Genomic DNA, 14728 nt, shown 5'->3' with positions numbered 1-14728 from the left:
GTATATATATTTTATATATCTCAGCCCTTGGCACAAAACCCATGTCTCTCTTACTAGACACATCAAAATAAGATACCATTTACAGCAAATTGCGCAGGTCTTCATAATAGCATTCTCCTCTTGTGTGCTCTGATAGCAGTGATGTCAGCTGATGCTCATCCCTCTTTCATATATGCTTTTATCATAGTGAAATGGTAGCAATGTTGACATTTTAAATTAACCTGTTTCTGAGTTAATACTTCAGGATATTAGGATATGCTCACACCCAGGGCTATTGTTGCAGGGTATCCGTAGACACAGGCGGACATCACTGCATCAGGTTGTTCTCTGCTCATAACTTGAAGGTTAGCTTCACAGCCATGAGAGCTAGAAAGTTCTTTTAATTAAAGCGTAGGTTCTGGAGCGAAAGAAAGTTAGCTTCTCCTTCCCAAAAAAGGATGGCGTTACTGAGCTGCTGCAAACCATCCCAGCACCACCCTATACAACCAGTCCAAAATGTACAATAGCCACAACTCTAAACTCCTGAAATTTTAATGGTCCAATTTCATACATTGGAGGAGAATGGAGGCAGTGTGACTTGGCAAGGCTAAACCTTAATGGCGCTGCCATCCCATACACTGGTGAACAGGGCCAAGCTTCTTGGGACAGGAGCTGTTGCTGCAGGGTGTATGCGAGGCGGGCTCATTCTCCAACCTTGTTCCAGACTGGATTGGGATTAGGGTTGCAGTGCCAGGACAGAGCATGCTGCTACACGTGGTCAGTGTCCCTGCAGAGGGGTGAGCAGGAGCAGCAGAGGAGGAGAGGATGCTGGCCTATGATGAATTTGGACTCTGGGTGGGTTGCCAAAAAAGACAAAATGGAGTTGGTAGGTCGCCTTGGTTTAAAAAAAATTGGGAACCACTGGCTTGGGTAATTTAAATATCAAACCATTTAACGGCAAACTGAAGTGGGTAATTTGAGTGTTCTAATTTCTCAGGGGAAGAAATTGCTACAAATTTTAAATTGTGGTTTGTTCTTTTCCCCCCCCCAACTTCCTTCTTCAGGTATGGCCTCACAAGTCTTGGTCTATCCACCATATGTTTATCAAACCCAGTCAAGTGCCTTTTGTAGTGTGAAGAAACTCAAAGTAGAGCCAAGCAGTTGTGTGTACCACGAAAGAATCTACCCACGGATCTATGTGAATGGTAAAAACTTTGGAATTGCTCATTCTCCCAACAGGGTTAGTACTTACTTTCAGACTAAGAACCCATTTGACAGACCTCGAGGACAGAACTTTTTGTTGCAGACAAGTGCTGTTGCTTTAAAAAATACTGTAGGTGCTACAAATGTGTTAGCAGTGCAGGCGCAACAACTTCAAGTTGAGGCACCTCAGACTGGTACACAGGGAACCAGGTTAGATTTACTGGATGGATCCCAGCGATGTGGATTGAAGCGTAAGAGCGAAGAGTTGAATAATCAAAGTAGCGCAATGCAGATCGTTGATGAACTGTCTATATTACCTGCGATGTTGCAAGCAAATATGGGAAACCCGGTGACGGTTGTGACAACTACTGCAACTTCAAAACAGAGTGGTACCAGTGGAGATGGAGATTATCAGTTAGTACAGCATGAGGTGTTGTGCTCTGTGAAAAATACTTATGAGGTCCTGGATTTCCTTGGGCGAGGGACCTTTGGACAAGTAGTAAAATGTTGGACAAGAGGGACAAATGAGATTGTCGCAATCAAAATTTTGAAGAATCATCCTTCTTATGCACGTCAAGGACAAATAGAAGTGAGCATATTAGCAAGACTAAGTACTGAAAATGCGGATGAGTTTAATTTTGTGAGAGCTTATGAATGCTTTCAGCATCGTAACCATACTTGCTTGGTGTTTGAGATGTTAGAACAGAATTTATATGACTTTCTGAAGCAAAACAAATTCAGCCCTCTACAGCTAAAAGTAATACGGCCAATTCTGCAACAAGTGGCCACTGCACTGAAAAAACTAAAAAGTCTTGGTTTAATCCATGCTGACCTCAAACCGGAGAACATTATGTTGGTGGATCCTGTCCGGCAGCCATACCGGGTTAAAGTAATAGACTTTGGGTCTGCCAGCCACGTGTCAAAGACTGTTTGTTCAACTTATTTACAGTCTCGGTATTACAGGTAGGTGCTTATTCTATTTTTTTGCTTTGTTTTTTCTTTTTAATGAATATTAAAATTCTCCTCCATGAAAAATAACACCAAAGGGTTTTGAAACTACAGTTTTTCAGACAGTAAATAGTAATTTGATTCAAATGGACCATGTATTCATTTCCTTAATTCTAAAATAAAATAGTTGATCATGATTTTAGATACAATTTGCTGACTTGAAGAGTATTTACTGCACTGGCAGTAGGTTTGCTCTTTACATTACTACCTACAGTGAGTTCCCTCCAGAATTATGTTTTGAATGTTGCATTCTCTCCTAATGCACCATGCAAATACCTCTGATTTGTCAAGCAGACTTTCTAAAAGAGAGCTTTTTTTTTTTTTTTAAACTTCATGGTATATATTTTTTGTTAGATTGAAAGCCATTAAAACAGAAGCCCTTTGTATCAATTACATGCAACTTCCTATGCAGAGTGCCTTTTTCCTTGTCTCACCTAATATACAAATTTCTCTCTTTAAGCAGCTGGAAATAATGTGGCATTTGTAGTGGTATCTTCTATAGAAGAGATTATATATATACTTTCTTTATATTTTTTCTACCATGTATGTACACTTATGCTAGATGCTATGTGCCCTCAACTCCAATCAGTTTCAGTGAACTTCAGGGACTCGTGAAGTGAATCCTGTACTTATGGCTCGTAGAGGTCCCAGCGCCTGGCCTCCAGCCTGAACCTGAACATCTACACTGCTATTTTACAGCCCTACAATCTGTGCCCTGTGAACCCGAGTCAGTTGACGTAGGCCAGCCGCAGGTGTTTTATTGAAGCACAGACATACCCAAAATCTTCTCAATGAGGATCCTACAACAAAGAGAGGCTCATGCACAGCTGCTGTTCTCCTTTAGCAGTTCCACTTCTGCCTCCCAGTTCCCCCATTGCTTAATCTTTGACCCAAGTTAAGCACTAAAAAAAACCACAAATGTATACACACACAGCTTCACTGGGAAGCAGTTAAGAGTTGCTACATACACAATGCGCCTGACACAAACTCATAAAAGAGAGGAAATGAAAAATTAAGTGACCTAAGCATGCACATTATTGTTCCCCAATTGGAACAGGATTGGAAGAGGGTAAAGGTGCCAGTCACCTGTAACTTCCTGCCAGGAGTGCCAGTCCCCAGGTGGCATGACTGGGGCTCAAGCTGTTAACATTTAGATGTCTAGCATAGCTAAGACCACAATTCAATAGGGGTTGTCTGATACTGCAAGGTGTTGAATAGCTCCCTACATAGAGATTTTACTACCTCTGATGTTGGCTAGAATATTATCGTTTTGGTTATTGATGTATTATTTTTTGTGCTTTGAAAAGTGATGGACCCAGACTGGATGACCCTACTGAAACTTGCATAGGTATACTACTACTATGTCATTTTTCTGCTTCTGATTCAGATTGTACACCAGGCACTGATAGTTGTATCGCATTATTGTATTGACACAATTATTCTGCTCCCTATTAAACATTTTAGTCTTGTATTTATTCTTTGTGGTTACATTAGCCAGTTGACAGTCAGTGTTTTTATAATTTTTGTGGACCCACTGAAATTTACTCACTGTGCTCTCACCATAGAGAGAATGTGGACTATGGAAAGTTCTTATCAGAATAGCATTTTTTTCTAGCTTTCTTTGAATATGAAAGAATTACAGAATGTAAAACAAAGAAAGGTAAGACTGTCATAAATATTTATTTTCATGGCATAGAATTTGGACGCATTCATCAAGTGGAGCAGGTCTGTATGCTGGAAAACCAACATGTAATCTATTATCCAAGGTATAATTTAGATATTAGTTCCGTTGTATCGCACTGTACCTTGCATGTATAGTGCTTGTTGAATACATACATTTAAAAAGTATTTCTGTGTATGAAAAAGGTAATATCTCTAAATTAAGAGCGCTCAAATTTTGTAGCTGCATGATTTTTGTGTGCCTACAGTGTCATGTCACTTTAAGAATTTCTCGCAGAGAGAAGGCGTTAGCCTTATATCTAAGGATTGACGGACAGATGCATGTAGGTGCACATGCTAAGAAAGTATAAAATTTCAATTGTTGTAATTTAATTATAAGGTGCCTTGTAAACAGTCTGGTAGAAGATTATATTATTTACTTCCCAGAGATTTATAATCTTGTAAAGTTATGTTTAAAAACATTTTTAAAAATAATTTTTTATTCAGAGATAATAAGTGTGAATTAGGTTACTGATCTTGCAGCCTTCACACTGCTGATACAGATCCACCCATATGGAGCAGCTTGCAGGATTGGGGTCAAAATGAATTATAAGGTATCTATACTGTATTGTATCTCATAACTATATCTATATTTGAAATATATTGAGAATTGGACTTATTTTATTTTTTTGCGGTGGAGAGGGGACCCCCAAACGTGTTAATGCTGATACTATTCTAAAACTCTTGTGTTAATCCTCCAACCGGAAACCTAACCTTTGGAAAGAGACTTGCAATTTATTACTTGGAATTTTCTGTCTGTTTCTGGTAACTGCAGTTTCATTTCAGCACGTTGGATTGCATTGCGGGTGCATAGCACTGCAGACACTGAGCAATTCAAATGCCTTTTGGGTAGCTTGGCATGCTGTCTAAAGCTAATAGCACAGCTATAACCCTTAATGCTATACAAGCACTTAGATAATGTTACTAATGTTAGATGATAATGGCTTGATCTTGTAAGTTGCTGAGCACCCTCAACTGCCACTGACTTGAATGGCAACCAAGTGTGCTCATCACCTCACAGAACTGAGCTCGAATAAAGAATTTGGAGCGGAAAACAGCAAGGAAGTAGAGGGGAGAGGCATGCTGTTCAGAGATTACATAGCATAAGAGAGCACATAAACAGGGAGGGGGTGGGGGGGGGATAGAGACACAATTTATTTCACAATAAACAGTGCCTCTTGCCATCCAGGCCAAGATCTGCATCTTTAAAAAATAAATAAATGAATAGTGTGGCCTTCTCTAAATGTTAGTCCTTTATTTTCTTCATCAAATTTATAGCACTGTTGAATTTACATAGAAAAACATAATATATTCAATTTTAATAGAGATGTAATTGGTTTAGATAGAGATTAGCTCTCTTTTTATAAGAGGTTCTATTTAATGAAATGTCCATCAAGAGTAATTTGAAAATAGAGATTTTGTTTAATAGTTTAATCCGTCTTCTCTCCTCACATTCTCATTCTCATTTGCTGTGTTTACTGTGATCATGTTGATTATACATTGGTGCAAAGCCTTCGTCACTTGCTAATCCTTTCATTTGCTGTCGTGAGTTGTATGTTTAATTCTCACTGGGGAGAATTTTCATACAGCTGCCCAACAGGGCAAGCAGGGTAAGAGAGATTCTGGATTCAACCCAGATACTTTTCTCACAAACATATTTTACCAAGAAAATAACTGTACAAATATTAGTGTAGTGAGAATGGTGTTTTTTTTAAGTATATTTTGAACTATAGATGCAGTCTGTACTATAAGAGCTTTAGGATATAAATGTAGGAACAGACTTGCCCCACTTTCTCACCAAAGCACACACAATCTTGGTTCATAGTTATTTTTGAAAATAGGACTTAAGATCCCAAGTCACTTACACATTTGTGAAAACTTCGCCCATATACTATTTTTAAAGTTGTATGGTTTTGGAATTGGTATTATTAATAATGATGATAAGAATACAGGTTATTACCACGACACCAATTCATCTACACCCCTTTATTAAATCTAAAGTCTGAATGATATTTGTATAATTGTTCTTAACATATCTAAAAGCTTAAGCAATAAGCAGTTTTTACACCCATACAGTAACAAACATTTATAAACCTTAGATTAGAATACTCACAAAAGGATCATTCCCAGGGATAATCCCCTCACCCTGGCTAGCTCCAGTATAGTCAGGTAGGATCTGCTAAATACCCCCCCCCTCCTCCCCCGAGAGCTTGGTTCTTTTATACAATGCAACAAATAAATGATGTCTCATTGACTGTTATCCTAGCTAAAAGATTGACTGTTTTTGCAGTTTGGAGTTGACCCCCTCCTTAAGCCTGGAGAAGACAAGATTTTTACAACTGTGCCTTTTTCTCCAAGCAAACATTGGTATGTTGGGGGTCACTACTGATTCCACACACCACATTCCAAGCTTAGCATCCTTCCCAAAACTTTGGTTGTTAGATGCCACATTTCTCCTAGTTCTTGAGCATATTATTTTCAAGGCCTTGTTACATTTTGCTAACCACCTACATATTATATAAGGTACAAAGCACGTATATTTTCTTAGCCAAGCTAAACTAATTAATCCTTTTTAATCCTATACGTGTGCTTTACCGATGAAAGTGGGGCTAATCTGTTTCTACATTTTGCCCGTGTACTAGGAACTGTGCCTGCTTGAATTCTTTAGTTTGCTTGCTCAGCCTTTTAGAAGCAACAGTGCAACCAATGTAGGGATTTATGCCGCTGCTTTGAGTGGGTGCAGACACACACTATGTGTGTTCCCAGCACACCAAAGCCGTAAAACTTTGCCTAGTTGTACTGATAGGAGTGGTGACTTTAGCTCCTCCCATAGCTATTTAAGGGTGGTGCCATCCCAGTCACCTTCAGTTTCTTCTCCCCCACCGCAATGCTTGAATTGGAGCATTTTTGTGGTATTTTACTTCACAGTTCTCTGTCATTATTTTCTATGCTTTTGTGTGTAAAGTTAAAGTAGTAGTAGTAGAATTAGCTTAGTAGAATTTAGCCTCTTCTGATGCCTTGACCAGGTTTAATACATGGCCATTTGTGTGGCGTGGCTATTCCTGTAAGTGACCTCCGTACTTGATGTATGTTTGTGCCCTGGGGAAGGGCACGTTAAAGAAAGGTGTTCCATCAATAATTCGTTCAAGAAGAGGATGCAGGTGGCCAGAGACTTGAGCTTGATTCAGCACTTTCTCGAGTAGGCCATGAGGCCTGTATTCTCACCAGACACATCCACTGATTGTCCGGCCCCCCAGAGAGTGTCTGAACCAGCATGGGCTGTTGTTTAACCAGATTTGGATTCCTCTCCCAGGAGGGGGAGAGATCATTCTCCTTCCTCTGGTTCTCCTAGGAAAAGGACTCATAAAACAGACTGGGGCCATTCCGGAGCTAGGAGAGATTCCTTCCCTTCTAAGGGGAGTGCGGTTCCTCCAGTACATGGGATAGAGCAGGACTGTCTACCTGTTCTCCTGTCCTGAAGCGAGAGCAATTGGACTCCATACCATTGACTTCTGCACCATTCATGGGGCATTGGTTGAATCTGGTACCAGTGAAGTCAGTGTCATCACCGATCGTTTCCACCCAGTGGACTTGCTTTGCCTGTCTTTCATGACTCTTCATTAATTCAGGATCATTTAGCTGTGGTGACCTCTTCATCAATGTCCTTGGCCCTGTTGGGCCTGATTGCACACCTGCTGCTGCTGTTGGCAGTCTTCTGCACTACTTCCAATTCAGGGTGAAGAGTCGAGGTCGCCATCCTTTTCCATACTGAGTGGTTTATTGCTTGGAGGTATTAGCTTCGGTGCTGACAACAATTCTTGTGCACACTACATCTATGGGACCAGTGCCAGTTTGGACTTCGGTACTGACGTCTGCTCTCGTACAGTGTGTGATTGCAAGACCCCTATCAGTACTGAAATTGCTGATTTCTTTATCTTTGTTAGTACTGATGCCGCCTGCTTATCTGGGCTTCAGATAAGGCAGGATGTTTACTGGTCCCTCTGGGGGTGGCTTCTCCATTGCCTGAGGACTGTTTGGAAGGTTCTTCAGGGTCAGGCTCAGGCTCAGAGGCATCTTTGTCCTCTTCCCTCTTTGTCCTCTTCCCTTTGCAATACTGCTCTCGAAAGTCATCGAGATCTTCTGGGGATCACCATCAGTATAGAGTTTGGCACCACTTGCATTATAGGGTCTTGGCCCAGCTCCTACTGGCCACCAGTGCTGTACCTCTACCCACAGTGGCCTCCTTGGAACCCCAGGGATATTGTGTAGTCTGTAATATCCTGATGCTTGGTTCAATCCAGGACAAGGTCACCTATTCTGATAGCATCCCCTCCTCAATCTCTGGTACTGCAGCCACAGACTGGGGTTGCTCCTGCTCCTGCTGACTGTTGTTACAGACGCCACAGGAGATTCCATTGGCTCCAATTCCTTCCTTTTCATCACCAGACAATTCTGGGGAGCCAAATTCCTCCTCTCCTGTACATGAGGATTTTAAATTGTAACACAGCCTCCGGAGGCACATGGCTTCAAACTTGGGAATTCAGGTTGAATTTGTTCAGAACACCCATAAGTTGCTGGGTATTCTTCAGTCCTCTGCTCCAGGAAGAGTGGCTTTCCTCATAAATGAAACTGTCGTGGAACCTGCAAAAAGTTTATGGTACACCCTGGCATCCTTACCACCCACAGCGAAGTATATGGATGACAGATATATACCTATGCAGTGTTTTGAATACCTTTTCTTGCATCTGGTGCCTAACTCTCTTGTTGTAATGTCAGGTAATGAGAGGTTAAAATGGGAAATACAAGTCCACTCCAAAAGACAAAGATTCTAAAAGACTGGACGTGTTGGAAAGCAAACTTTATTCTACCTCATCCTTACAAATGTGCGTTGCCAATCAGCAAGTGCTTTTACCAAAGCACTTTATAAATTGTGAGGCTATGGCAACATTTACAGATAAGTTCAGGCTCTTTGGGCTTCTGGGGCCATAGAGAAAGGTCCCCTGTGGCATCAGGGAAATGGATTTTACTCATGGTACTTCGTCATCCCCATATTCCAAGGAGAGATGAGACCTATTCTTGATGTACCACGGTCTGAACAAATACATGAGTCCACATAGTTACCGTAGCTACTATTCTTCCCACTTTGAATCACAACTGGTTTGCTACACTCAATCTTAAAGATGCTTGCTTCCATGTGATGATTTTCCTGAGTCATAAGAGGCGTCTGAGATTTGTAGTGGCAGGTCAGCATTATCGGAACACTGTGCTTCCCTTTGTTCTTGGCTCAGCAGGTATTTACCAAATGTGTGACTGTAGCAGCATATTTCAGAAAAAGAGGAATTCATGTGTTTCCACACCTGGACAATTGGTTAGTGAGGGGCAAGTAAAAAACCAAGTAAACTCCAATTCACACTTGATCTCTTCAATCATCTGGGTCCGATTTTGAACAGAGAAAATTCAACGGTAATGGCAACACAAAAAATTGAGTTCATTTCGGCCCTACTAGACTCTCTTCAAGTTTTGAGGGCATTTCTACAGAGTGAACGATTTCAAACAATTTGTTGCCTGTGCCTGCCTGTCTGCTCTCACCCTTCAGCTAGAATTTGTGTATGCCTGAAGTTACTAAGTGATCTGGTGGCATGTACTTTCGTGGTCCAGCACATAATAGGTTGCGGAGTGCACCTGGGGACAATGAAGGTCCAAGGTTTGTGGATAGAGCAGGAATCTTTCCTTCATGTCAATGTCCTGGAGCTTCACACCATTTACAATGAATGCAGAATTATTTGGATGTAGATTGAAGACACAGCAGTTCATATGATCACCAGCTACACCACTGCAGTGTATTAAGTGAACAAGCAAGGAGGAGTTGCTCCAAGCAGCTTTGTCAGGAGGCAAAGTTTTGGCAGTTTTCTATCAAGGAGAATGTAATTCCCACAGCTGCTCCAGAATCATTTGGTCAATCACCTCAGCAGGAATTTTTTCCAGAATCATGAGTGGTCTATGAAGAACAGTATGCTAAGCTCCATCTCTGTAGATGGGAGCATTCTGACCATCAATCTTTTTGTCAGAAAAGACAGCAAGAAGTGACCTCAGTTTTGCTCTCAAGTGGATCTCAGTACCAGCTCCTAAACCTTCCGTCTCATTTTGATGTATGCTTTTTCCCCAGTCCCACTCATTCCTTGGGTTATTCTCAAATTGAAGTGGGGGAAGGAGACCAAAAGCCCTGAGGTAAGTGGGGAAGTGGGATACCGGGAGGAAGCATGAGCAGGAGAGCGCGAGAGGGGAGGGCTCCTGCCTCATACAAAGAGAGCAGGACAAACAGCAAGTTATCTCAAGTGCCTATACACAAATGCAAGAAGCCTGGGAAACAAGCAGGGAGAACTGGAAGTCCTGGCACAGTCAAGGAATTATGATGTGATTGGAATAACAGAGACTTGGTGGGATAACTCACATGACTGGAGTACTGTCCTGGGTGGATATAAACTGTTCAGGAAGGACAGGCAGGGCAGAAAAGGTGGGGGAGTTGCATTTTATGTAAGAGAGCAGTATGACTGCTCAGAGCTCCGGTATGAAACTGCAGAAAAACCTGAGAGTCTCTGGATTAAGTTTAGAAGCGTGAGCAACAAGGGTGATGTCGTGGTGGGAGTCTGCTATAGACCATCGGACCAGGGAGATGAGGTGGACGAGGCTTTCTTCCGGCAACTAACGGAAGTTACTAGATCACAGGCCCTGGTTCTCATGGGAGACTTCAATCACCCTGATATCTGCTGGGAGAGCAATACAGCGGTGCACAGGCAATCCAGGAAGTTTTTGGAAAGTGTAGGGGACAATTTCTTGGTGCAAGTGCTGGAGGAACCAACTAGGGGCAGAGCTCTTCTTGACCTGCTGCTCACAAACCGTGAAGAATTAGTAGGGGAAGCAAAAGTGGATGGGAACCTGGGAGGCAGTGACCATGAGATGGTCGAGTTCAGGATCCTGACACAAGGAAGAAAGGAGAGCAGCAGAATACGGACCCTGCAGGAGTGAAATCAGCAAGGCCAAATCACACCTGGAGTTGCAGCTAGCAAGAGATGTTAAGAGTAACAAGGAGGGTTTCTTCAGGTATGTTAGCAACAAGAAGCAAGTCAAGGAAAGTGTGGGCCCCTTACTGAATGAGGGAAGCAACCTTGTGACAGAGGATGCGGAAAAAGCTAATGTACTCAATGCTTTTTTTACCTTTATCTTCACGAACAAGGTCAGTTCCCAGACTACTGCACTGGGCAGCACAGCATGGGGAGGAGGTGACCAGCCCTCTGTGGAGAAAGAAGTGGTTCAGGACTATTTAGAAAAGCTGGACGAGCACAAGTCCATGGGGCCGGATGTGCTGCATCCGAGAGTGCTAAAGGAGTTGGCAGATGTGATTGCAGAGCCATTGGCCATTATCTTTAAAAACTCATGGCGCTCGGGGGAGGTCCCAGATGACAGGAAAAAGGCTAATGTAGTGCCCATCTTTAAAAAAGGGAAGAAGGAGGATCCTGGGAACTACAGGCCAGTCAGCCTCACCTCAGTCCCTGGAAAAATCATGGAGCAGGTCCTCAAGGAATCAATTCTGAAGCACTTAGAGGAGAGGAAAGTGATCAGGAACAGTCAGCATGGATTCACCAAGGGCAAGTCATGCCTGACTAATCTAATTGCCTTCTATGACGAGATAACTGGCTTTGTGGATGAGGGGAAATCGGTGGACGTGTTGTTCCTTGACTTTAGCAAAGCTTTTGACACCGTCTCCCACGGTATTCTTGCCAGCAAGTTAAAAAAGTATGGGCTGGATGAATGGACTATACGGTGGATAGAAAGTTGGCTAGATTGTTGGGCTCAACGGGTAGTGATCAATGGCTCCATGTCTAGTTGGCAGCCGGTATCAAGTGGAGTGCCCCAAGGGTCGGTCCTGGGGCCGGTTTTGTTCAATATCTGCATAAATGATCTGGAGGATGGTGTGGATTGCACCCTCAGCAAGTTTGCAGATGACACTAAACTGGGAGGAGAGGTAGATACGGTGGAGGGTAGGGATAGGATACAGAGTGCCCTAGACAAATTTAGAGGATTGGGCCAAAAGAAACTGATGAGATTCAACAAGGATAAGTGCAGAGTCCTGCACTTAGGACGGAAGAATCTCATGCACCGCGACAAGACTAGGGACCGAATGGCTAGGCAGCAGTTCTGCAGAAAAGGACCTAGGGGTTACAGTGGACGAGAAGCTGGATATGAGTCAACAGTGTGCCCTTGTTGCCAAGAAGGCCAATGGCATTTTGGGATGTATAAGTAGGGGCATTGCCAGCAGATCGAGGGACGTGATCGTTCCCCTCTATTTGACATTGGTGAAGCCTCATCTGGAGTACTGTGTCCAGTTTTGGGCCCCACACTACAAGAAGGATGTGGAAAAATTGGAAAGAGTCCAGCGGAGGGCAACAAAAATGATTAGGGGACTAAAATACATGACTTATGAGGAGAGGCTGAGGGAACTGGGATTGTTTAGTCTGTGGAAGAGAAGAATGAGGGGGGATTTGATTGCTGCTTTCAACTACCTGAAAGGGGGTTCCAAAGAGGATGGCTCTAGACTGTTCTCAGTGGTAGCAGATGACAGAATGAGGAGTAATGGTCTCAAGTTGCAGTGGGGAAGGTTTAGGTTGGATATTAGGAAAAACTTTTTCACTAGGAGGGTGGTGAAACACTGGAATGCGTTACCTAGGGAGGTAGAAGTTTTTAAGGTCAGACTTGACAAAGCGCTGGCTGGGATGATTTAGTTGGGGATTGGTCCTGCTTTGAGCAGGGGGTTGGACTAGATGACCTCCTGAGGTCCCTTCCAACCCTGATATTCTATGATTCTATCATATGTTATGAATATAGGCCCTGATTCTTCAGACATTACACAAGCTAAATTTGAAGTATTGAAGTAAATGGTACTTGTCACTTGCTTATTTAAGTATGTGCATATGTATTTCAGGATTATAGAATCATAGATTGTATGATCGTGTAATACGTACGCACATGCTTTAATATTTAAGCATGTGTGTATGTATTTCAAAATCAAAGCGTTTTTAGACCACGAGAGTTGTTACATTTTCTTAAAATGGAATTTTTCTTCTTCTCTGTGAAATTTCCAGAAACTAGATAAGAGAGGAAAAAAAAACAGGAGTTAAATGGACTATTTTCAGTATAGCAAGAAGTTGAAGGTGTTGCAGTGTTCTGTACTAGGACTTCCTCAGATAGGGATGGGCATACGTTGGATGCAATTGGAAGAAAGATGTACTCCTCCACTGCCCTGGATTTGCATGTGGCAAATTACAAGGTTTTTTTCCTCTTGACAGACCACCACCTCCTTATAGAATTCTAACTTCATCCTGGTTTTGTTACTTGAGGAAATTTCAGAACTCGGTTGCTGATGGGAGAACATCAGCCAGGCATGCTCTGAGGGCCACTTATAACACCTCAGATTCAACAACGAGGGCTGTGGCCACTGATATAGTTTGGAGACTATACTCGTGGTTTGAACATCAGACTGGCCCCAGACCGAGAAGTTGATTGAAGATTTGCCCTTTGAGCGTTCCTACTTTTTTAGTAATAAGGTGGATGACAGTCTAGAAAAGTTGAAAACTGGGAGCGATAGCCTAGCCTCTGGGACTCCTTCAGTCTGCATCTACTGCTAAAAAAGAGCTATATTATACACACTTTCAATTTCAAAGACGGTCTCCTCTTGTTCAACATCAACAGAGTACCCAATCTCAGAGGCATTAGCAGTCTCTAGCCTCTTCTACAATGGCTCCTGTAAAAAGAATGCAATACAGAAGCAGTATCTTCATCCTGCTTGTCTTCACTACCAGCTCCCCTCCCAGCCATTACTTTTGACAGGAGCTAGAGAGCCACACACTTCTCCTTCTGTAGTTTTGACCTTTTCCCCCATTCTCTTTAGCCTGGTGTGAGTACTTCCTATCACTGGGTTTTAGATACCTCCAGACTATTATACAATCCAATTTCAAACCAGATCTCGCTCTCTTCCCCCTCCCCTTTGGGAGCCCTTCTCACAAGAAACTCGTACTGGACTAGCTACCTTCCTTTCAAAAGGATGAAATAGAGGAGGTTCCTGTGCAACACAATGGAAATAGGTTTGACTCCATATTTTTCCAAATACCCAAGGAGGGAGACAATCTGAGACCCACCCTGGACCTTGGAAACCTCAACAGAATATAAAAGAGGGGTTCTCAAACGGGGGGTCGTGACCCGTCAGGGGGTCATGAGCTGTTAGCCTCCACCTCAAACCTTGCTTCGCCTCCAGCATTTATCATAGTGTTCTATATAAAAATAGTTTTAATTTATAAGAGGTGTCACACTTAGAGACTTGTTGCGTGAAAGGGGTCACTGATACAAAAGTTTTGAGAACCATTGATATAAAACCTTTGAAGTTCAGGGTGCTAACAGCGGGGAGATGATATCCCATCTCTGTGCACTCTTCACTTAAAAGACATATACTTCTGTGTCGTAATAAAATGTGTCCACATCAGGTACCTTTTGTTTCTGTGTGGGAGCAAGTCACCTCAAAATCCATGTCCTTCCCCTTCTCCCCCCATTCGATTGTCCACAGTGCCAAGAGTATTCACAAAATACTTCTTATCTGTAGTACACCTCAGACAAGGAAATATTCATTTACCCTTAATTGGACTATTGGCTACTAAAGGCCAGCTTGCCACCAAATATTTCTGTGGTCTCTTAGGCTCCTCATTAATTGGCAGAAATCCTCACTTCAACCCGCTCAGGAAATCTCCTTTATTGGGGCAGTCCTGGATTT

General features: G+C 42.5%; 1 protein-coding gene across 3 annotated transcripts in view; it reads left to right on the top strand.

Moving 5' to 3' along the window:
• The window catches only part of HIPK3 (homeodomain interacting protein kinase 3), a 162120-nt gene that overhangs the window by 36406 nt on the left and 110986 nt on the right, over positions 1 to 14728 (top strand). For all 3 annotated transcript variants that reach the window (XM_074955100.1, XM_074955103.1, XM_074955102.1), the window contains exon 2: positions 1044 to 2145. In XM_074955100.1, coding sequence (XP_074811201.1) covers positions 1046 to 2145 — 1100 coding nt within the window. In that variant the 5' untranslated portion in view covers positions 1044 to 1045. The remainder of the gene's footprint in view (positions 1 to 1043; positions 2146 to 14728) is intronic.

This window comes from Natator depressus, chromosome 6, assembly GCF_965152275.1.
Source record: "Natator depressus isolate rNatDep1 chromosome 6, rNatDep2.hap1, whole genome shotgun sequence".
Taxonomy (NCBI): Eukaryota; Metazoa; Chordata; order Testudines; family Cheloniidae; genus Natator; species Natator depressus.
This window is presented reverse-complemented; position numbering and strand designations above follow the sequence as displayed.